Source organism: Bactrocera neohumeralis, chromosome 4 (genome assembly GCF_024586455.1).
Source record: "Bactrocera neohumeralis isolate Rockhampton chromosome 4, APGP_CSIRO_Bneo_wtdbg2-racon-allhic-juicebox.fasta_v2, whole genome shotgun sequence".
Lineage (NCBI taxonomy): Eukaryota > Metazoa > Arthropoda > Insecta > Diptera > Tephritidae > Bactrocera > Bactrocera neohumeralis.
Window position 1 is genome coordinate 26,396,579 of NC_065921.1, and position 24,376 is coordinate 26,420,954.

The following is a 24,376-nucleotide window of genomic DNA, read 5'->3' on the forward strand; positions in this document are numbered from 1 at the left end:
AAAAAAACTTACGCACTTTACTAGCAAGCCTTATATAGATTAAGACCCTGTTTTTAGTATTTTTCAGACAGCACAAGTTCCTAGCATCACGTCGGTCCTGGCGACGCGCTTAGAAAAGATTATTCCAAAGATTCACCCATTAGTCTCCATTTTGCATCAAAATGGCAATACAAATATTTTTATACCCTGAGCAGGGTATATTAAGTTTGTCACGAAGTTTGTAACACGCAGAAGGAAGCGTCGGAGACCCTATAAAGTATATATGTATATAAATGATCAGTATGTTGAGCTGAGTCGATTTAGCCATGTCCGTCTGTCTGTCTGCCCGTCTGTCTGTATATATACGAATTAGTCCCTCAGTTTTTAAGATATCGCTTTGAAATTTTGCAAACGTCATTTTCTCTTCAAGAAGCTGCTCATTTGTCGGAACGGCCGATATCGAACCACTAAAACATATTGCTGCCATACAAACTGAACGATCGGAATCAAGTTCTTGTATGGAAAACTTTCACATTTGACGTGGTATCTTCACTTTGACATGGATTACTACTTAAGGTAATAAGATAATCTCCAAAAAAAATTGTTCATATCGGATTACTATAGCATATAGCTTCCATACAAACTGAACACATAATTACTAAAAGAAATGCACCTGTGAAGGGTATATTAGCTTCGGCGCAGATGAAGTTAACGTTTTTTCTTGTTTAAACTGATATACACTTTAATAAAGCCTGATGAATAGCATTAGGAACCCATTTCCTTACCCCCAGAATAAATTGTTAAAGTTACTGTCTTTCCATGGGCCTAACCAATGTATTTCCAAAGCAAATACATATACATACATACATACATATATACTTGCCAGTATGCACAAAGTACACTCGTGTGAAATCAACAAATAAATTGCATGCGCAAGTTCACTGCACTTTCAGCACTTCAACGCCAAATAAGTACTTCCTATTAATAAACGATCGTCGAGCCAAATCGAGAACTGACTTTTAATAAACACTTTAACTACTTAATATAAAGTATATGCAATTATTGTTGTTGTAGCGCTTATTGTTGCTGCAATTATGCGCATAAATTAAGTGGCAAAGTGCCAAGGCATAGAATTGATAGTGTTAAGGTGCCTTGTATGTAGGTATGTGTGTGATTATGCTCATACACGTGTATGTATGTGTATGTGCATGTTTATTTGCATGTGTGTGTGTGTTTATGAGTAAGTGTTATCCATCAAAAGAATCACTTGGCGCTACTAAATACATATTAACACCACGTTCAAGCGTCAGCGGCCAGCAAACATACCTGCAAGCTTACATACATGTATGTATGTATATACATATGTATTGGCAAGCGTGTGTTTGTTTGTGCGCTGAAGTGAGTTTGTAGAGCGTCTTGCGAGCTGAGCCAGCGGGCGATCGTACAATGTTCACTCGACCCAGTGCGCCCAACTAGCAGTTCTGTTGTGAACGCTGTAGCGGTTAGTTGTCTTGCTTGTGGCGCTCGCGGTGGCTCAATATACACGTACATACATACATACATACATATATTGTATATGTGAATGAGTGTAAATTAAATATTGAAAAAACGTTTTCTATTTTTTCTACGGTTTAAAGGTGCTACTGCTTATTATAATTTTATGCGTATGCCTGTCTGTTTGGCAAAGTGCAGCCAGCACACACACGCGCATACGTACATACATACATACATGTGACGCTAAGAAAACATGGCTCGCTGAGTTTGTCTCATCAAAGTTTACTTTGACGCGTTGCGTACCGGTCGGTGGCAGTTCGTCGCAGTTGTCGCTGAAGAAAAGTGAATGTTATTGTTGTTGACGGCAATTTTTGCACACAAAAATACACATTTTAACGTTTTTGTGATCTTTATTTTCAAAGACTTTTGTTGTCATGTTGAGTGCTAACAGCGTTTCTTGAAAAAGCGACAAGTGTTAAGTGTGCGCGGCTTTAACCGACATTTAGCGGCAAAAAATTAAAAAAAATATTTCAAATAACAGCGAATAGTGTGAATAATTGGCGAAGAAGGTGAAATAAAAAACTGAAAAAAAAAACAAATTAACAAAAGGCAATAAAAAATGAAAAACTTAAAAATATTATAAAAGTTATAGACTAAAAATAAGAAACGAAATAGTTTCATAGTTTCCTTCATTTTAGTAATTAAAAAAAATACAAAAAAATTATTAATCGTACTTAAAATTTTTGAAATTAAAATAAACATATGTGTGGCAACTTAACAATGCCATTAAAAATCTACCAAAAAGCATGCATGAGGAACTGATTTACAAATATTTATTATATACATTGTATTAAAAAAAGTACCTGGAAATTGTAAATAAAACGGAAAATATTTAATTATTCATCAATATGTATTTTGTCGCCTTTAAAGTAATCCCCACCAGATGTAATATACTCATGCCAAAGGTTTTTCCAGTCCTCGAAACACTTTTCATAAGCACTTTTTGGGGTGGTCTTCAGCTCCTTCATCGCATCAAACTCATAAACCCATGCCTGATCGGCAATTGTAATGCTCTCCATGAGAGTGGGATCGGAATTCGCACGATCAAGCATGTCCAAAGAGACCTGTTTAGGGTATTCTTTTTGAAAAAAATCAGCTTTATCGGAACGAGTCGAAGAAGAACGCGTTTCATAACCAAAATATTCACCAACATCATTAGAAAGCACTCGCGAGAGTTCTTGAGCTCTCTTGCCATCTCTCTAATGCTGGCATTTCGATTTTCAAGCACCATATCCTTCACTTTTTTAATATTTTCGTCAGTTGAAGGGGTCGAAGGTCGTCCAGAACGAGGCATGTCTTCAACGATCTCTCGACCGTCTTTGAAGGCTTTGTATCACTCGTAGGCTTGTGTTTTTCATAAAATTGAATCACCGCAAGCCTTTTCCAACATTCTCAACGATTCCGCACACGAAATTTGGTTAGTTATACAAAATTTGAGACAAGTTCTTTCATCGATATTTTTATCCATTGTGAAATTTGCAACGCACTACTGAGGTGTGCCGACTTAAGCAGCTGCTGTAAACAAACTGGTTGACAGATGTTGGGTGCTTTTTTGTCAACAATATAATGCCCTAGTAGGTGCATTTCTTAAATTTTAGGATTTTGTCGCGCGGTTAAAAAATTATAAAAAGATATATTTGTGTCAGTAAGCATTAGGCGCGATTCCTTAGATAATAATCAGTGACCACAGCTATTCTATATTTTATAAAGATAAATATAAGACAAAATAAAAATTTTTGCTAAATTTCTTTATAATATAGTACGTGAGATATCGGCGTTTCAGACAAATTCCAAGCAATTTCTTGAGTAGAAAAGGAAATGTGTACAATGTCGGGACCATGTTTCAAAAACACAGGGATTATTTCGCGTACTTACAGACGCACAGATGGACATACTACTATGAGCAAAAATAGTAGACTTTGTTCATACTCTAATTTGAAAATTCTTAATTTATTCTTCAAAATCGATGTCGTTCCTACAAAGAAATCCCCCGTGATCCGATAATACTTGTGCCAATGATGCGGAGCGATATTGGTTGACGATTTGGCGAAAAACTCACGCTGAATCAATGCAGTATGCGACGGTGCATTATCATGGTGCAAAAGCCTGCAGTTTTTGACCCATAATTGTCCACTCTTTTTACGAATAGCTTGACAGTTTGGCCGGTCGGAAGAAATTCGGAGCGCACCACACATCGATAATCGAAGAAAACTGTCCATAAAATCTTGTTATTTACCTCTTTGACGTGGGTTTTCAGCTTCGGCTCACCTTTGCCTCGATATTCGGCCGATTAGTCGTCTTTATACGGGTAGCAAGCATAGATCCAAGACTCTTTGCCAATGGTAACACGTTTCCTGACATCCTGGTGGCCGGAAAGCATTGTTTAACAGATTGGTTGTAGAACTAATCGTGTTTTCACTTTTCTTTTGATCAAATGTTCTTTCAAAATTGGTTTTCCTGATCCTTCCGATAATCCAACCATGCCAGTAAGATCTCTGCTATCAAAAACATCGAGTGTCTTTGTGATAAGGCTGGTTTGGGCGCCAGGAAACAGCGGGATCTCAGGAAAGTGTAAAGCTGATGACATAGCAAGTAAAAGCACTCTAGAACCGCTATCGGTAGAATGGGACCGAACCGGTGCTACCGTATTCTCTAGCTGGGCTTCGCGGAAGCATAGCCAGCGCCGGGCTACAATCGGTACCTGCGCTGTCGCAAAAGAATTTTGGCCCAAGATCGATTCAGAAGCTGTATGGAAGAAGTTGAGGTGGAAACAATTCAACACTTCCTTCTTGACCTTCCCGCGTTTGGGAGGTCAAGACTTAAACGCGTTGGAGTACAAACCTTTAGACATCCCACCGAATTGACGGAAATGGAGACGGGTACTACAGAAAAAAATTCAGTGTTAGACAGTAAAGATAGTAACCAACTCTATTTTTAGGAAATATTACAATACCATTGAAATTAAGTTCTTACTCCCTCACATGCCTATCGAAGTTGATGAAAGAATATCTTCATATGAAAAGAATATGCTGCAAAACAACAACTAAACTTTCCTAATTGTACTACATTGCAATATCAGACAACTGTGTTTAGTGAGTATTTACTGGTTTCAGGAGCAAGAAATGTGAAGTTTCTTCTTTAAACTTGCTATGTGAGAGAGCCTGTAAAGAGTGGCCGATCGTTTATTAATACGATAAATTTAATTGGTGCTATACGAGTACTTCATAGATCCAACTTTCGAAACTTGTATGCTGTCATTCCTTGTATGACGGACTGCTTTAATATGTGATCTGAGGCTTTGTTGTCAACGTACAAGTTTAAGGTACTACTATTTTTTTTAACACCTTGAAACGGTCAATGATTTCATATCGGAATTGTAATCGAAGGGTTAACATTGTCGCTATTTAATATATAGAAAAAAATCGTCAAAATTGTATACTCAACATAACATAGCTCCTGCTTCCCTTAAACATTGGCGGAAATACCCGTACTAGTTAAGGAAGTCGGATAATGACCGCCGCGGCAAGTTCCAGTGGAAATGTCATAATTGTGCGCCAGCATTTCCTTCCTGTTCGCACATCGCAAAAGTGGAGTGATTCATGGGGCACGTCTTGTTTGCAACTGCCAATCGTTGTTGCAAGCTATTGCAACACGTTTTACATCAATTTTCTTGTTCCATCATTTTCTTTTCGATTTTCATATTGGCGTGTTGAGTGGAAATTCATGATTTTCCACTTTGCATTTGCTGCAACTATTTAAAACTGTTATTGTTATTTTTATTGTTACTGTTGTTATTATGTTGCGGCTTGAGCTATTGCTTTGTAACCAGCAAGTGCTTTCGCGGTTTTGCTTTCATTGCAAAAATCGTGTCTCAATTATTGTTGTGACACCACCACATCCTGCAGCGGTTTTGTTGTAATACCGTTATGGTTTCTGTTTTCCTTGTGCGCGCCTCCTACTATTTTCTTTTGCGGCATTTTTTCCAGCGCCAGCACTCGACTTTGTACATTTGCATTACAGCCGGTTACATAACGGCTAATCACCTGCCAGCCATCGACTCGATCGATGCGGTCGGCGGTCTGTCGTACTGGCGCGCCGTCGGGGCGGGTGGGCAATTTCGTGTGGCCAAAGCGCTTGTGCGGTTTGCCGGCCTGAATTTACATTTCACTGGGCCAGTCAAGCGTCCACGACGGCAACGCGACACCCACACCCCGTCTGAAAAATATTTTGTGTACGCATACTGTAATACACAAAAACAACAGTGATTTTTTTATGACAAAAATAAGTGCAATAACAGTAAAAATGCGCAAGTAAAACAAAACTCGAAGAAATTGCGTGATTTTTGACGTTTCGCATATTCAATGAACGGAAAAACTTGTCTGCTTCATATTTGCATTTGAGTGACAACAACAAAAACAAAGGAGGCATGATATTAAAAAACAAATATTTACACTTGTATTTAGTTTAAAGAGGCCAAATATTTTGATATGGAAAAAGAGGTGTATAACAGAATGTAATAAAATATAACAATAAAAATTGTTGCAAAATTTTATAAAAAAAAAATAATTAACTTATACTGTACTTTGTATATACTTGAATATAAATAATATATTAGGTTGTCAAATATCTCCCTTCCGCATTTTTGCTCTTTATTCAATGCTTTATAAAAAGTGTTACAGTGATCGGATTTAGTTCAAATATGCGCCGTTTCGTTCGTTAATCTGTTTCCATCTAGACGGCAACTTCAGAATACCCCCCTCATAGAAGCCCTCTCCTTATTTGCGAAGAACTGGGACAGCCACTTTTCACAAGCCTCTTTTGAGCTCAACTTTACACCAACAAGGGCGTTCGCCATTGACAGGAACAGGTGGTAATCACTTGGCGCTATGTCCGGGCTATATGGTGGATGCGATAAAACCTCTCATCCGAGCACACGTAGCTTCTGACGAGTCATCAACGAAGTATGTCGTCTGGCTTTGTCCTGGTGGTACACTACACCCTTCCTATTGGCCAATTCTGGACGCTTCTGGTAGATCGCCTGCCTCAAGCGGACCAGCTGTTCGTAGTAGAGGGTAGAATTAAACGTCGGGCCATATGGGAGCAGCTCATAGTGGATGATTCCCTTCCAATACCACCAAACACACAGACCTTCCTGGCCGTCAATCCCGGCTTGGCCACAGTTTGGGATGATTCACCGACCTTTGACCACGACCGTTTTCGCTTGATATTGTCGTATGTGATCCATTTTTCGTCACCAGTCGCCATCCGCTTCAAAAATGGGTCGAGTTCGTTCCGTTTCAGCAGCATATGGCAGGCATTGATTTAGCCCAGAAGGTTTTTTTGCGTCAAATCATGCGGCACCCAAACATCAAGCTTTTTTGTGTATCCAGCCTTCTGCAGATAGTTTAAAATGGTTTGGTGACTAACTCCCTGTCTTCTGGGCGATGTCACGAGATGCCGCATGCCGGTCTAACTCCATGTTTTCCATGATTTGATCAGTATTCGTCATCACAGGTCTTCCGCCGGGTCGCTTATCCATGATGTCGTTTTCACCCGCTCTGAATCGTCGAAACCGTTCTTCCGCAGTTCGAAGTGATAGAGTACCATCCCTCAAATCACCTTTAATCTCACGGAACGTTTCTCTAGCGGATTTGCCTTTGACGAAGGAAAACTTTAAAATAGCGCGAATGTCGGCGTTAGTGAACTCCATTTTTACACGTCTATAAATGTTGAACGCAATATCCAAACTAATCATGCATAGTGTCGTTTTGTAGGTTATGTCAAGACACATTTCGATATTCAAAGTAAACTGTCAACATAACCTTGATTTTGGACCTGTTTTGAGGTGCATTTTCGGCTTCGGCTGACCTTCGCCACGATATTCGGGCGATCGACCAACTGTTTCCGGATCGTAAGCATAGATCCAAGACTCATTGTCAGCAATAATACGTTTTATGATATCCCGGTGGTCGGAAAGCATTGTATCACAATCGAATAGGTCCAAGTGATCTTTCAAAATAGTTATCACTGATCCTTCCGATAATCCATCATTTATAACTAGGGAATGGCTTAACATTTTGAAAAAGTGGGAGCGATCTCTTTTTAGCTTAGTGTACCACTTAAACTACAATAACCAAATTTTCTCACGATAAACCACGCCACGAAAAGCACCCGTTTCGACGCAGCAAAAATGCATGACATCTGAAGGAAACCCCATTCGCTCTCCATATAACGGTACTGTTAAAAAGTACTAAAAGCGCAATAACTCAATTTCTAAATACTTCAAAGACATTAAATTTTACTCCCAAAATGGTATGAGAGAACCTAACCACAGCCGGAGTATAAATTGGACCATGAGCGTAACGCCCTCTTTTAGGGGAAATTACATATCTCGTGACCCGACAGACCGATTTTAACTAAATTTAGTACCAGGCATTCTTCTGACATTCCTATGTAACAATGCGAAAAAGGGAGAAATCGGACGACAACCGCGCCTACTTCCCATATAGCACAATTTTGTAATCCCATTTGATTCTTTCACTTTCCAGTACACAAATCAAGAAGCAATTAATATAACGAAATAAAACTTTGGACGGATAACGGAATTTAGAATATGCTACCTTATGAATAAAAATTGTCCAAATGCAACCAAAAACTGTTCAAGCCCGTAGGTACCGAATATTTGGACCGCGGTACTTATAGATGATTTTTGATCGAAAATATGGGTCAATGTGTGAGATATAAAACTGAAATTCAGGGAGAATCCTTTTCTGACAATGGTGTGTCTGTGTGTTAAAAATGGGTTCAATCGGTCCAATACTGCCCTAGGCCCCATATACCTGATGTAAAGATTTTCGAATTTCCTGGTGACTGTTTTAACGGATATATCAGCCAATATTTGAGTTTTGTCAATGAAAATGAGAGAGCGTGTTTCACCGATAACACTGTGTCGTTGTGCCTAAAATTAATAAAATTGGGCGAAAACTTGACCTAGCCCCTATATAACTAATATCAGGATTTTCGAACATCCGGCTGACTTTACTCTATGTGATTGGTGTTTTGGTATGATAGGGATTGATTTTTTTTATAAAATGTAAATATATATACATATAATGATGATATATGTACATATATAGTATAATACATATATATAAATAATATACATATATATAAAAATTATATATATAAAAAATAAAAATTTAAAAATTTTAGGCTTAAAAAATAAATTGAACTAGTAGTAAAAACATAATACATACATTTAATAATTTTTTTTTTTACAAATTTGCTATCGCCTTTATAGCTCAAAAGCGTGAAAGCTGTCTGAAATTCTGACAAATATTTACTTAACAGTTAACGACGATCAACACAAGCTGTTCCGTTATATTTCGTGCGCATTGCGGCAATAATTGCGAGAGTGAAAATTAACTTTGAAAAAAAGAAAATAAACAAAACAAAGTAAAGAAGCGAGCAAGAAAGCAAAGTAAAGCAGGAAAAAAAAATAAATAAAGTGAAATAAAATAAAAAGTGCAAAAAAAAAATATATTAAGAAAAGATCAAAGATAAGCTGCAAATTATCTTGTGCTTTTGCGTCTTCTAATTTACTGCGAGCATCTCTTAAACTCCAAAATGTCAATTTGGCTGAACAACAAACACGCACACACATTTTGCTGCGCATGCGCCACTGCATTGCTAACACTTTTGCTGCTGATTGACGGCGCAGAGAGTTATGGCTTCGGCAGGTGTCCGAAATATCCATCGATGCCGAAATTCAATATGAGCAGGGTAAGTAAAAAAGTTTTATAAAGCAAAAAGAAAATTGCATGCCGTCGGAATTAACGGCTTTACAATAAGAGCGCTACAAAAGCTTTAAATAATATATCAATGATATCCCGGTTTGGGATTGAAAGTACATTCGATGCCATTATGTATGGAACTCGATTTCTTTTGCATGGCCACCACGGACACGCTTGCAGAAGTCCAGACGCTGAACCCAATTTTGGACGGTTTTCAAGCATAAATCGGCAGATACTGCTGCAATTTCACATTCGTTATTCATAGGAAGTTCATCGATCGTCGCTGGCTTGTTGGCATAGACCATAGACTTAACGTAGCCCCACAGGAAATAGTCTAACGACGTCAAATCCCACGACCGAGGCGGCCAATTGACTGGCCATTTCGTGAGATAACACGTTCACCAAACTTGGTTTTCAATAAATCGATTATTACATTCGCTGCGTGGCTTGTGCCGCCGTCCTCTTGGAACCACATATAGTCCAAGTCCATATCATCCAATTCGGAACAAAAATATTCGGTTGTCATTTTGCGGCGGCGATTCCCATTCACAGTAACGTGCCGGTCTTGATCATCACGGAAGATGTACGGCTCATTGACGCCGCCGTCCCATAAACCGCACCAAACCGTACTTTTTTCATTATGCAATGGTGACTCATGGAGTACGTGTGGTTTGCCGCCTGACCAATAACGCATATTTTGTTTATTGACGAAGCCACTCAGCCAGAAAGGAGCCTCATCGCTGAAGATGATTTTTCAATGAAAATCCGGATCATTTTCAAGTTGTTGTTCAGCCCAATTCGCGAACATACGAGGAGTCTGGTGGTCAAGCGGCTTCAGTTCTGGCGTCAATTTGATCTTGTGAAGATGTAGGCCAAGAACTTTTCACAAAATTCGCCACAACGACGGAACAGAAATTAAGAACGACGTGTGAGAGACTGATTCGGGTCTTCCTCAACTTATGCGCTAGCGGCAGCAATATTCTCGACACTACGGGCACTTCATTGTCTCACTGGCACGACAACATTTTGTACTGTGGCTGTGGTTCAATTTTTTCCACTAGACGTTCAATGGTTGATCTGACAGGGCGATTATACGACCATAAATTGGACGTAGCGCTCTTAAAGTTAAGGCCACTGACTCGGAATTTCGGTAGTAAATTTTAATAATTTCGACTCGTCGTTGGATCGTATATCTTTCCATGATGAAATGGCAAACCTTACTGAAGAGAAATGTCAAAAGAGTGAGAAAAAAGATGGCGTCGTTTTCTGTCCCTATCGGTCCGCTTTTGTAGTATCCTTATTGAAAAACCCGATTTTGTGAAAATGAAATAATAAATTTGAATGGAAAAAGTAAAGAAACTTCTTCAAAGTATTGGCCATTGTCTTTTATACATTAAGTGATCAACCTTTCTGGCAATTTGTCGATACCATGTCAAGAAAAATGTTCGTCTTTTGAAGAAATCCAATCAGACACCCAATTTTCGACTTCTGCGTAGCAGTCGCAGTGCTGCTCAGCCAATGCAGGCACCATCGATGAAAATAAATGGCAAACGGAAGGGGCCAAGTCTGTTGAATACGGCGAGTGGGGCAGCAGCTCTCAGCCAATTACTTTGATAGTAACCTGTACCGATTCCACTTCGTGTGTGTTGTGCAACAAAATTACTTTGCCATGTCTTCTGACCGATTCTGTTCTTTTTTCGTTCAAATTGATCATTTGCTGTTTATAGAGATTAGTTTTGACCATTTCAGGTTTTAGAAGCTCAAGATATACTACAACCTTCTGATCCCCCAAACACGGATCATTACCTTCTTATCGAACGATCTGATTTTGCAGTCGATGTTGATAGTTATTCCGGATTATACCATGATTTTTTCCGTTTAGGATTCTTAAAATAAAGCCATTTTTCATTGCCAGTGACAATTCAATGCAAAACTGATTTTCATTCGTGTCTTTGAGGCAAAATTTCAGAAGTGTTTTTTCGGTTTTTCATTTATCATTTCATTCAATTCATGATTTGCCGAACTTTTATGATATTTCCCATAGCTTTCAAACGGTCTAAAATTGTTGTTTGTGCAACATTTAACATGGCTGCCATTTGTTTTTGACTCAAAGTATCATCTTCATCCAATATTACTTGCAGTTCGGCATCTTCACAATTTTTGGTTGTGTTCCACGTCATTCATTTCTCACATCAAAATCAATTCTCTGAACTGAAGCCTTATTTTGCCTTCTGATAGAGCATGATTTATGATATTTCCAAATGGATAAAATAGTTATTGCTTTTCGCAAATCATCAGTTTTCGGTACAAAATTTGATATTTTTAACACATCGAAAAAACGTCATGTTCTTTATTCAATGACTGTAAAATTATTGAAAACATATGTTTGACAGAAGTCGTGCCAACATAATAGAAAAAAAGGAAGACTCGTTCACTACAAATGTTCCCTACCAACACATTCGTATCTTAACGCTCACTTCATACCACATTAACATGCAAATAGTATTTTCTCTCCTTTTTCTTTGCAATAAAAATTTGTATTTCTTATCCAGCTATGTATATAAGTAAGTAATTATATAAAATTCCAAACCAGCTGCTAAAACAACAAAAAAAAGCTTAATTGACTTGTGCATATTTTAAAATTTGCAATTACTTTCTTAATAGTTTTGTTTTTCTACTTTCTAATAATGCTAATAAATTCTTGACAGATACAAATACAGGGTGTTCCACATAGTTGATTTATTTTGAATATTTCAAAAAATTAATAAAACTCATATTTTTCCAGTTTTTAAATGTATTTTTATTAGAATGCGCACTAATGCCTATTATTTATAAGAGTAGATTGTTCACAGTCATGAAGCAAGTGTCGAGCTCCATTTCACGGTGGATAGCACAATATTCGGCTAAATAGATAGTATCATTAGCTCCCGGAATCGATTTATTTTTTTATCCATCTTTGAGGCGGCTAAGATTTTCTTCATTTTAACCCGAACCCATGTAAACAGTTCCATAAATCTATGTATATTTACAACTGCAGCTCCTTGACCTGTTAGAATGTCTCAAGCTTTTTAAGATAATATAGTATTATCTATATCTCCCTATATCCATCTTGTTTTTATAATATCTATTCCAATTTATAATTTTGGATAATTATTCCTCGGAACTCTTTTACTTCTAAAAATAACCTGGCTAGTCCCTGAATGCGAGGAACCTAAAAATCAATCTTGTAACTCCAACAATTTTCAACAATTCATACACACATAACTATATAACGGGTTTTTCAGTAGGGACGCTATAAAAGTAGACCGATAGGGACAGCGAACGACGCCATATTTTTTCACGCTCTTTTGATATTTCTCTTCAGTATGGTTTGCATTGGAGAAATATACGATTTAACAGTGAGGCGAAGTTATAAAAATTTACTACTGAAATTCGGAGTCAGCGGCCTTAACTCTAAGAGCGCTACTGCCAATTTAGGGTCGTCATAATCATCCTGTCCGATCAACAATTGAGCGTCTAGTAGAAAAATTTGAATCCAAAGGCACAGTACAAAATCTTCCCGTGCCAGTGAGACAAATAAGTGCGATAATATTGCTGCCGCTAGCGCATCAATTAAAGAAGACCCAAATCAGTCTCTCATACGTCGTTCTCAGGAGTTGGGCATACCGTGACGTGCGGTTTATGGGCCGGCGATGGCATTGGGCCGTGCTTCTTCCATAATGTCAAAACCGGCACGTTACTGTGAATGGCAATCGCTACCGCTCTATGATAACCGAATATTTTGATGATATGGACTTGGATAATATGTGGTTCCAACAGGACGGCGCCACAAGCCACACAGCGAATGTCACAATCGGTTTATTGAAAACCAAGTTTGGTGAACGTGTTATCTCACGAAATGGCCCAGTCTGTTGGCCGCCTTTCTCGGGCGATTTGACGCCGTTAGACTATTTCTCACACTTCCTGTGGGGCTACATCAAGCCTGTGGTCTATGTCAACGAGCCAGCGACGATTGATGAACTTCTTACGAATATTGAACGTTAAATTGCAGGAGTATCTGACGATTTATACTTGAAAACCGTCGAAAATTGGGTTCAGTGACTGGACTTCGCAAGCGTGCCCGTGGTGGCCATGCCAAACGAAATCGAGTTCCATACATAATGGCATCAAATGTACTTTCACAAGATTAAAGAATTTCATTGATATCCCAAACCGTTGTAGTTTCTTATTGTTTGTAGCGGTCTTATTGAAAAACCTAGAATACCTACATACATATTTCTTCCACAAATTGCTCATTATATTTCTTTGTGGTGTAACTTTTGTCATTTTGAACCGTTGGAATTACATGATCACATGTTTTCGTCGCTGTGCAGTGGAAAATTGGTACACGATTACCAATTGTAAATATCGAAGTTGCTGAGTCATTCTCTAACATACTATAAGCACATTATGCTTGCAGCTTTGTTGACACACACAATGACAAAAAGTAAAAAAAAAATTATAGTAAAGTAAAAACTAGTTATTTGAGAAACCAAAACAATTGAACTCAGAAAATGTAATTGTAAATATTTACAGTACTCGAGTAATTATTTCATATTATCGCTTCAAATTATTTTTAGAATAATACTTGCTAATTAACAACCTTAGCCTACTTTCATTTGTTAGTAGCTACAATTAGATTAATAATTAATATATCAGCTACTCGTATTTTCCCACTCTCTAGATCAAATTATACCACGATGACTATTTTGTTAGAATACGAGGTGCAGGACTATAATACAATATAAAGCCCACAAGAAATTCCAACTAATAAAAAGATATACTTCTTAAGTAAAGGGTGATCCATTGCGAAGTTTCCCTACTTTGATGTGATCTTTTGCTCCAAGGCCTGAATCGAAGCGGGATTGTCCGCATAGACTTTAGACTTTAAATATCCCCACAGGAAATAATCTAGCGGTGTGATATCACAAGATCTTGGTGACTAATCGACCGGCCCAAGGCGTGAAAACGTGAAACTATCTGCACACCGATGTGCTCTCTCAATCCATTGATTGATGCGATGTTTCACGTTTTGGATTCTCGATTTCGGATTTGGATTGAAGGCTGTCGAATGGACTCGGTACTGAATTAATGGAGTTTTGTTTCGTGGATTTTACAATTGGAACAGAGTTTCCACATATCTTCCTTCAATAGGGAGTGACAGTCAATTCGATGAACATTATTTTCGGTACCACAAAATCATCCAAATTCGTCAGCATCTTTTGATCGTTGCAACTTTGTTAGTCTGCCTAGTACTTCTTAGCCTTAGCATTATTATTTAATTACCAACCCTCGTACTCTAGTTAAAGTGAAACAATTACATACGAGTATCACCCGTAATTGCAGTCAACATGTCTTCCTTTAAGCTTAGAATTGAATTCTTTAAAAATAATAACAGTCTTTACAAGTAATAATTATACTATTGCAACATGTTGCTACAGAGTATAATTGTTTTGTTCACCTAACGCTGTTTCTTGGCTAAAAAGTTAGGACGAGTTTATAAATTGGTATCTGCAAAATTACCTTGATATTCCTATGTTGCATTGCTAAAATGTGTGTCAGCAATCGAACCAAAATTATACCAAGGGGTGCCAACATATGAACCAATTACCCATTGCAGACTTTTTATCGCAAATATCGGTCAATCTATGTGATATATTATAAAAAACTCAGAGAGAATCTTTATATGTTAACAATATGCCCCTGTACCAAAAATGGGCTGAATCGGAGCAAATCCCTCAGTCCCCATATACCTAATATAAGATTTATAAAACCTACGGTTGGCTTTAACGGTCCAAATCGGTCAATATGTTGGATATCTCAATAAAATTAACTGAACGTATAATACTGGGTATACTATAGTTTATTGTCGAAAATATTTCAAATTATTTTCTAGTACATGTAATGATTTTCATTACTCTAACAAGCCAGCTTTGATCCTTGAAAATTACAAGAGTTCGGTTACACCCGAACTTAGCCCTTCCTTACTTGTTATATATGCATATGTTCGTATAAGAAGTAGTCATGCAGCTTTTACATTCAACTAATTGAGTGCTAGTACTCAGTCAATTCTAAAAACTTAACCATGTTGAGCGATTACTGCAAGTCATGCCTTGTAGGAAAATAAAGACCATCTATCTTTCTTTCGACCATCACCAAAGGTGACGTTTCGGCTATGTGAAACCTGTTGGAAGGCGCTCGAAAAGGCTAAACCTAACTTAACATATCAATCTGGAACTACACTGCTCTCTGTATCCTTTTACTCGGGTTCTAAATAGTCGAATACACCAACGAGTAATAAAGGTGCCTGAATTACATTCATAAGATTTTATTTACCTCTGTATATTGTAGTTTTCTCTGCCCTACAATTTATATGAATATCGTTCATAACCATATATGATATATATATTCTACTAAGTTCATGAAAGTTTTTCCTACAAGGCCCATTAAGACTTATTATGTACAGCCATATGTGCATTGTTTTCGTTGTGAAACGTTCTGACCTCTTGACGGGGCATATTTTAATGTTGATTCTTAAACCTTTGGACTGCTTTCAATAAAATGATTAGACGAAAGGAGGTCAGGCAAAGTGATTCTACAGAAATTATGTTTTTCTCATGAATATGTACTTACATTTTTATATCAAGAGTGTGCTGTTTGATTGAGAACGGTGAGCTCAAATTGATTGCGCTGCAACCAGGTTAACTTAATAATGTTTATAAAAACAATATAATTAAATTAAAAGCTAGCTTCTTCTATAATAAATGTGTGTCCTTATGCAAATTATTTCGGCAAGTATCCGGCCGATTGGTTTCTAGATCAGTTCCACGAATGAACAGTAAATATTAATATACCGGTCGTGTAGTCGAATGAGCAAAGTGTGGCACGGGCACGTGGTAGCTCGTGAATTCGCATCTTTCAGGGCCTGAATCTATAACTTTTGAACAATTATTCCCCTCAACCTCTGGCTAACAATTTTTAATTTTCAGGTAGCGAACTTTGTATTTGTGGTATACCAATCAGAGACATCAGAAATCGGTAAAGGGGTTCGGTTAAGAGGCGCACATTGTGTGACAGCCTAACAATCCGATTTTGCGGATTAAAATAAAACTTTATCAATTGTTTTAAAAATTTGATGGTGCGTTTATAAACATTTTAATAATACAAATAAATTAAAATTTTGAAGAAGAATTAAATTTTTCGAGTTACACCAGATCTCCAAGGCGCTAAAAATGGATGGAACCAAAAAATTTTCACTACTACAAGAAACTATCCAGTATCGATCTGATTCTACCTTTTTTTGTCAATACTATACGAGTATACCATGAATATGCCACATACTAATAAAATGCTCCCTGTGAGTCATTGAGGTACCTCACATACCATTATTAATCATATGTAAAGTTATCCAGACATATAACATGTTATATGGGAGCTTGATCAAGCTTTCGCTCAATTTTATTCATTTTAGGCTCTTTATGAGTAAACCACGATCTTTCATTTTCATTGAGATGACTCACATATTGACCGATATATGCGGTTTAAAGTTACATGGAAGTTCGAAAATCTTTGTATTAGGTATAGAGATGTTCCATACAGTCACCGATATTTTCAGTCAAAAGTCAACCAAAGATCCTGGGGTCCACATATTCCGTACCTGGGAAGTGAAAAAATCAAATGGAATTTAAAATTGTTCTGTATGGGGAGTAGGCGTGGTTGTAGTTCGTTTTTACCTATTTTTGCACTGTAACATGTGAAAAGAATGCTTCGAACAAAATTTAGTCGAAATCCGTCAGTTGGGTTTCGAATAAGTAATTTCTCCAGAAAGTGGGTTGTGCGAGGCCCTTCGTCCAATTTTTACCCTGGTTTTTTCAACTCATCTGGTCATTCTGATCATATATACATACATATATATGTGTATATAACCATATATCTATGTCGCTTAGTTTTAGGTGATACATATATACGTATACGTGTATACTTTACTTACAAATAAAATCCGACAAAAAATCATATTTGGTCACCTTGTTAATTTTTGATTTTTTGAATCTCTTTGTTTTGACGATAGCAAACAATCAAACACATATTTTTTAAGCATTTTCTCCTTTCCATATATAATGTCCAAAAACGATTTCATATTAAATGAATCGAATAAAGTATACGACTATAAATACGTACGTACAGACATACTCGTACACATAAATATACTTATATGTATATATGATCAGGTATAGCCAATTAGTAACACAGAGAAGAACGGCAAAATACTGCAGCTGTGCTGTTGATCAGTAGCTCAAGGATGAGCAGCTCAATAAGTGTTTAGTTACATTTTCAAGTATGCAGTTAAAGAAATAATATATACATATATATACATACATACATATATATTATAGACTCTAGTGAACTAAGATAATTTGAGCTATTCTGCATGATTTAAAAGAATCTCAATGACAAGACTCATCTAAAATATAACAAAATTTTGGAAGATTCAAATGCTGCTAAAATAAAGGCAAAAGAGTTTCCAAGATTTTCTGCAGAAATCAAAATATTTACCAACGCATAAATCGACATAAGCTGTTTTAACATGTTGCCATTGATATTTATTTATTATTGATATTTGTTTTTATTTTACAACTTAATTAACCCATTCATGCCTTATCTTTGGTTGTAATTTTAATTTTATTTTTTATACCCTGAACAGTGGTTATTAACTCGCCAATGAAGTTTCTAACAAACAGAGATAAACGTTGGAGGTCCTATAAAGTACTTATATACCATAAATGATCAGCGTGTCGATCAGAGTCGATCTAGCCATGTTCGTCCATCCGTCTGTCTATCTGTATACATATGTACGAATTTGTTCCTCAATCTTTTAGATATCGATCTGAAATTTTGCACACGTGCTTTTCTCTCCAAGAAGCTGCCTATTTCTCAGATTCGCCGATATCGACCCACTATAGCTGTGAACGATCAATTTTTTATTTGAGAAGATATCTGCACAAATTGAACGACCAATTTTTTATTTCCGAACATATATACTCAGATAGCTTATAGCATACCATATATACTGATTGATCGAAATCAAGATACATATAGTACTATAGATATTTTGTGATGTAGAAAATGCAGCTGAGAAGGGTATTATAGCTTCGGTGTAGTCTAAGTTAAAGTTTTTTGTTTTTATTTGTTGTTTTCATTTTATAGCTCACGATTTAGATTTAAATACTATAGTCATAATAAACGTTTAAAAAATTCGAAATTCGATTTCGAGGAAATTACTTTTCTAAGTAAATATAGCTAATAAGAAAAGCCGACAACATGTGGTTACAGTTAATCAGTGTCAGGGGTTAACATATCAATTCGATTGACAGATGTCAAGATAATTGGTTATTAAAATATAATTCAAATCATATAAACATATGAAACAGGGTGCGCCATCTTTTGAGTTGATAGGTAACTTTTTAATGGTGGTTTTTTTACGTGGCAGGTCCCAAACCCAGCGCACAAACCTGTGGAAGATATAATTCGCCTTCTCACTTTAGCTCGCTTTCAGCCGGATGTTTTTTGGCTACCCGGAAGATACTTGGTCTAAGATCGAAAGTCATGAGCTGCTTGAGCCGTGTATAGAAGTATCGTTTCTGGCCCATCCCAAGTGGATGGCGTTCAGAGAACTTTCCTCACTTGCATGGACTTCTACACATGGTTCCATCCTTCTCTGTTGAAAACTCAGCTATAACCGCGTGATTTCTACGCAAATAAAGAAGAATAAGAAGGTTAGTTTAAAAGGTCGATGGTAACAGGAATCTCACTTGTGGTACCTAGAACTGCCATTGCTGGGCAATGTAGAAGATGGAAAGAAGATGAAAACTACCTATACCTACCCTGTATTCCGATTGACGTCATTTAGTAGCTCTTGAGCGCTACTCACAGTCGCGGTTCAAAGTCCTTGACTACTATCAGATATAAGCACATATGTATGTACTACTAAATATAGAGAGTGATCCATTTCGAGTATCCCTAATTTTTTCACGAAAAAACACAGAAACTTCAAATTGAATGGGGAATGTTTATTATCATCCGAAAGAAGATTTTTTCGCATTTATTTATTGAAGGTCATCTCTTTGAAATGTTTGCCGCGACTACGCCTCAGATGGTCCATACGTTGAATCCAATTTTTAATGATTCTCTCGAGCATTTCGGCAGATAACTTGCGAATGACCCAAGTGGTGTTATGCTTCAAGGCCTGAATCGAAAGAGGATTGTCCGTATAGACTTTAAATATCCCCACAGGAAAAAGTCTAACGGTGTGATATCACACGATCTTGGTGGTCAATCGACCGGCCCAAAACGTGAAATTATCTGTTCACCGAAGTGTTCTCTCAATAAATGCATTGATTGAAGCGATGTGTGATAAGTTGCGCCCTCTTCTTGAAATCAAATGACGCCGAGATCACGAGCTTCAGTTCCAGGCATCAAATAGTCGGTTATAATTTTAGAAGAAATGTGGACAGATTTCACCGGTCCGCAAACCACACTAAACCGTGATTTTTTCTAGATGAATTGGCAGCTCTTGAGTCTCTTCAGGTTTCTCTTCGGCCTATTTGTGGCAATTTTGCTTGTTTACATACCCATTGAGTCAGAAATGGACCTCATCTTTACTTCTTCTTTATTGGCGTAGACACCGCTTATGCGATTATACGCGATGGACCTCATCACTGACCTAAATTTGGCTCGAAAACGTCGGATCTTCTTGGTATTTTCAAGAGCCCATAGAGGGAAGCGTTGTCGCTTTTAATTTAAGATCTTGATATAAAATTGGCCAAGTCGTTCCATACGTCAGCCCGTGTTGCTGCGAATGGCGGCGAATCGACTCTCCACGGTCTTCGCGTACACTCTCAGCTACGGCTGCCATATTTTCTTCACTGCGTGCTGGACGCAGTCGAATATTATCCAATAATGAAGGCTGTGTCTCAAATGGGATGATGATGTTGCGAATAATCAGCTCAGTTGGCCGATTATGTTGACCATAAGTTGAGCGAATCGTGCGAAACACATTATTTAGAGAATGTGAATTTTCGTAATAAAGCTGAATGATTTGTAAACGCTGTTCAGGCGTAAGTCTTTCCATGATCTAATGCTAAGCAACTCTGAACAAAAGTAACATGACAGCTTGACACGACTCACGATCTGTCAAAAAACGGCTATTGAAAAAAATACTTCTACTACTTGGATCACCCGTTATAATGAATACTCATATACTCATATGTTATCATTTTAGCCCTCTACCCCCCGCATTATTTTCAAATATTTGCACTGCGCTGATCATCTGCTGTCGCCTCTAGCTCGTTTATGACTTTGAACTAATTTTAACAGCGATTTCTGTTTACATTTTTTTCTATAAGCTTGTATGCATATATGTATATATACATATATCTACTACATATGTATATACATACATATATATGTATGTAAATATGAAAACCAGTTTCTCTTTGAATCGTAACTCAAGCGTTGAAGCTCACGCTCATGCGTATACGCGAATATTTTTGCGCTTGCGCATTGCACACTCAGTCGAATTCGTATTTCTGGTTGTTATTATCATTATAATTATTGTATTATCTATATTTATTATAATTTTCATTAGTATGCAGTGTTTTGTCTTGACGTCAGCATATTTGCCACTTACAGATTTGCTAACTTTTGACGCCTAACCTATAATAGGCAAATGCGACAACAAATAATTGTGTTTGACAATTTCTGAAATACTACATTTAAATCAATATAGACATCCATAGATAGATGTCTTTATACGCTCACATATACCCGGTAGTATAGCAACTGGTTCGTAACTACTACACAACTGATATGAATTAGACCAGTACACTAATCGAATGCTTGGCGAATAAAATTAAATGAAGGAAGTAAACGTTTTAAGTAGAAAATGTGTGGTTTTAAGAAGATTCAGAAGCAAAAATATATTTTTTAAAAGATTTTCCACATATATGGTATTGGTTGGCTGAAAAGGGAGGCGCATAAGCGTTAGAACGCAGGCGGCCGCACTTAGGCCATCCTTAGGCCCTTTCTGCTCAAATTAGCCTCATCTCGCTACTCAGGTTTGGTAAAAATAATTATTTTCTCCCAACTCCCCCAGCTGCCAAATGTTTCTTAAGTTGTAGCATCGGGAGCCATGGAACATATCCCGTCTCATCCGACTGAAGTTTGAGCATTCACATTCATCATCCTCTGCGCATGCTCTGCATTTCGCCGAATCCACTTTTCCAAATTTCAAAATGTGAAATCTTAAGAGTAGTTGCCCTGTGATGACCCCTATGATATCAATAAATTTTCTTTTGCTTAGAAGTAAGAGCTTTATGGCTTGTCCACCTTCAATACTACCCCTATGTAACTTTGTGGTATTCCCCTTGTTGATAGTATTCCACCATCTTTACGGTCCTTTGCTTCAAATAATCCTTGTAGGAACAGAATGATTAAGAGCAGGTTAGGTTAATTGGGTTTCCAGTCCCAAGCGGGCCAACATTTTCATTTCCTTCTCCTCCTATATGACTAGGTACCCACACTATATTAACCCAGTTAGTTATTACCTTTGACGTAATTTAACGCATTGAGACTTATTTCTCTTCAGTAGGGTTTGCCATTTTATCATAGAAAGATATACGATTCAACAACGAGTCGAAATTATTAAAATTTACCACCGAAATTCGAAGTCAGTGGCCAGGACTTTAAGAGGGCTACGTTCAATTTAGGGTCGTCATAATCGCCCTGTCAGATCAACAATTGAGCGTCTAGTGGAACAATTTGAATTCACAGTACAAAATGTTTCGGTGCCAATGAGACAAAGAAGACCCAAATCAGTCTCTCACACGTCGTTCTCTAGCGTTGGGCATCACTGCGACGTCGTTGTGGCGAATTTTGCGAAAAGATCTTGGCCTACATCCTTACAAAGTCAAATTGGCGCCAGAACTGAAGGCGCTTGACTACCAGAATCGTCGTATGATCTGGATTTTCATTGAAAAATCATCTTCAGCGATGAGGTTCAATTTTGGCTGAATAGCTTCGTCAATAAGAAAAATGGGAATCGCTACCGCTGAATGATAACCGAATATTTTTGGCCCGAATTCGATGATATGGACTTGAACAATATGTGGTTCCAACAGGAGGGCGCCACAAGCCACACAGCGAATATCACAATCGGTTTATTGAAAACCAAGTTTGGTGAACGTGTTATCTCACGAATTGGCCCAGTCTGTTGGCCGCCTTGCTCGGGCGATTTGACGCCGTTCGACTATTTCTCACACTTCCTGTGTGGCTACATCAAGCCTGTGGTCTATGTCAACGAGCCAGCGATGATTGATGCATTTCGTACGAATATCGAATGTGAAATTGCAGGAGTATCTGACGATTTATGCCTGAAAACCGTCGAAAATTGGGTTCAGCATCTAGACTTCTGCGAGCATGCAAAAGAAATCGAGTTCCATACATTATTGCACCGAATGTACTTTCACAGGAATAAAGAATTTCATTGAGGTCCCAAACCGTGTTTGTTTTATTTAAAAAAAAAATTTTTTAGCGTTCTTATTGGAAAACCGGTTATTATAAGGATTTCGACGTGGCGAACTTAATATACCTTCTTCAGGGTGGTGTTTTTAAATAAATGGCTTGATACAATATGGGTATCAATGTGAATAGGCTTCTAAGAAGAGAAGTATTGCCAACTCTCTCAAAAGTTTAATTGAAGAATATGATTAATATATCTTGGCATCAAATGAAAGGTTTTAGAAGACAAATTATTAAGGAAAAGCTGTTCAAATTCCAAAAATCGTAGAAGTCTAAGTCTAAAGCACTTTTCCAAAAACCTCAGCATTAATTACATATTTTTAATGTTCTAGAAAACTATAAAGGTGTTTTTTACTTTTAACTCTTCAGGTACTTGGTCAATGGTACGAAGTGGAGCGTTCCTTTTATCTGCCCGAAATCGCCTCTGGTTGCACGCTACTGGAATTTCAACCACTACATAAGGAGAAACTCTCCAAGTTTAATAATTTTGAGCTCGAAGTGGCAATCAAAACGATAAACAGATTGTAAGTTAAGTTTGTAAATAAATAAAAATGTTTTTAAGCTAACAGTTATTGTTAATTTATTTACTAGAACCGGCAATCCGTCGGTGAATCTGGGTTATGCCACGCCTGAGAATCGAAAGTCTTCAATTATGGATTTTAAGGTGAGCATTTGTTTGAAAATAATGAATCATATAAGATTGTGTTATATTACAGTTATGAGAGAAACTTTTGGACTATATATATTATAATTGTAATCAGTTAAAATTAATATGATTTTGAAAACTTCATGAAAATATTATATTTATGCATTACATTAAATTTTCTTGTATTCAATATTTTAAAAATTTTGTATTTTTCTTCTCTCACAGTTCAACACCCGCTTCCCGGACGTTATCGCACGACTACTGCCTGGCTCTGGCAAATATCAGGTGCTCTACACGGACTATGAGAATTTTGCGATTCTATGGTCTTGTGGCAGTCTCGGCTCGATCGGTTATTCCGATCAAATTTGGGTGTTCGGACGCGATCGCGACTTCCCCGTAGAAGTTCGTACGAAAATCTACGACGCCTTAAAGAAATTGGGCTTGGATCCGGAGCGATTAGTGTTGAGTAAAAATAAAAATTGTCCACAAACATTATAGTTAACTTTGCCATAAAAATTTACACAAAAAAAAAAATTATTTCTATTTAAATAATAAACAACTGTGTATATAATTAATTTTACACTAAACTCAAAATAAGTTATAGGAAGAAATTGGTAATTATTTTAAAGTAAAAAATATGAAATTAAAAAAAAAAAAAGATTATAGCCTAACATAATTATACTAGATTAAGTCGCTGTGATAATAAGAAAAGTGCATCCGAATGATCATTCCGAAAATTGTTTATGTATTAAGATGTAAATAAACGACAATAAATTTATATATCATATAA

At 37.1% G+C, this 24,376-nt stretch overlaps 1 protein-coding gene across 8 annotated transcripts; it reads left to right on the top strand.

Moving 5' to 3' along the window:
* The first annotated feature begins 1,451 nt into the window (after window positions 1–1,451).
* On the top strand, window positions 1,452–24,376 carry LOC126755227 (apolipoprotein D). 8 transcript variants are annotated; one of them, XM_050467631.1, is made up of 5 exons: window positions 1,452–1,710; window positions 8,834–9,315; window positions 23,310–23,464; window positions 23,532–23,604; window positions 23,812–24,376. In XM_050467631.1, the coding sequence occupies exons 2-5, from the start codon at window positions 9,160–9,162 to the stop codon at window positions 24,082–24,084; spliced, it is 657 nt and encodes a 218-aa protein (XP_050323588.1). In that variant the 5' UTR covers window positions 1,452–1,710; window positions 8,834–9,159; the 3' UTR covers window positions 24,085–24,376. The 8 variants fall into 8 exon arrangements, with proteins under 8 accessions (XP_050323588.1, XP_050323593.1, XP_050323587.1 ...); XM_050467636.1 differs by having other exon boundaries at window positions 8,884–9,315; XM_050467630.1 differs by having other exon boundaries at window positions 1,452–1,616.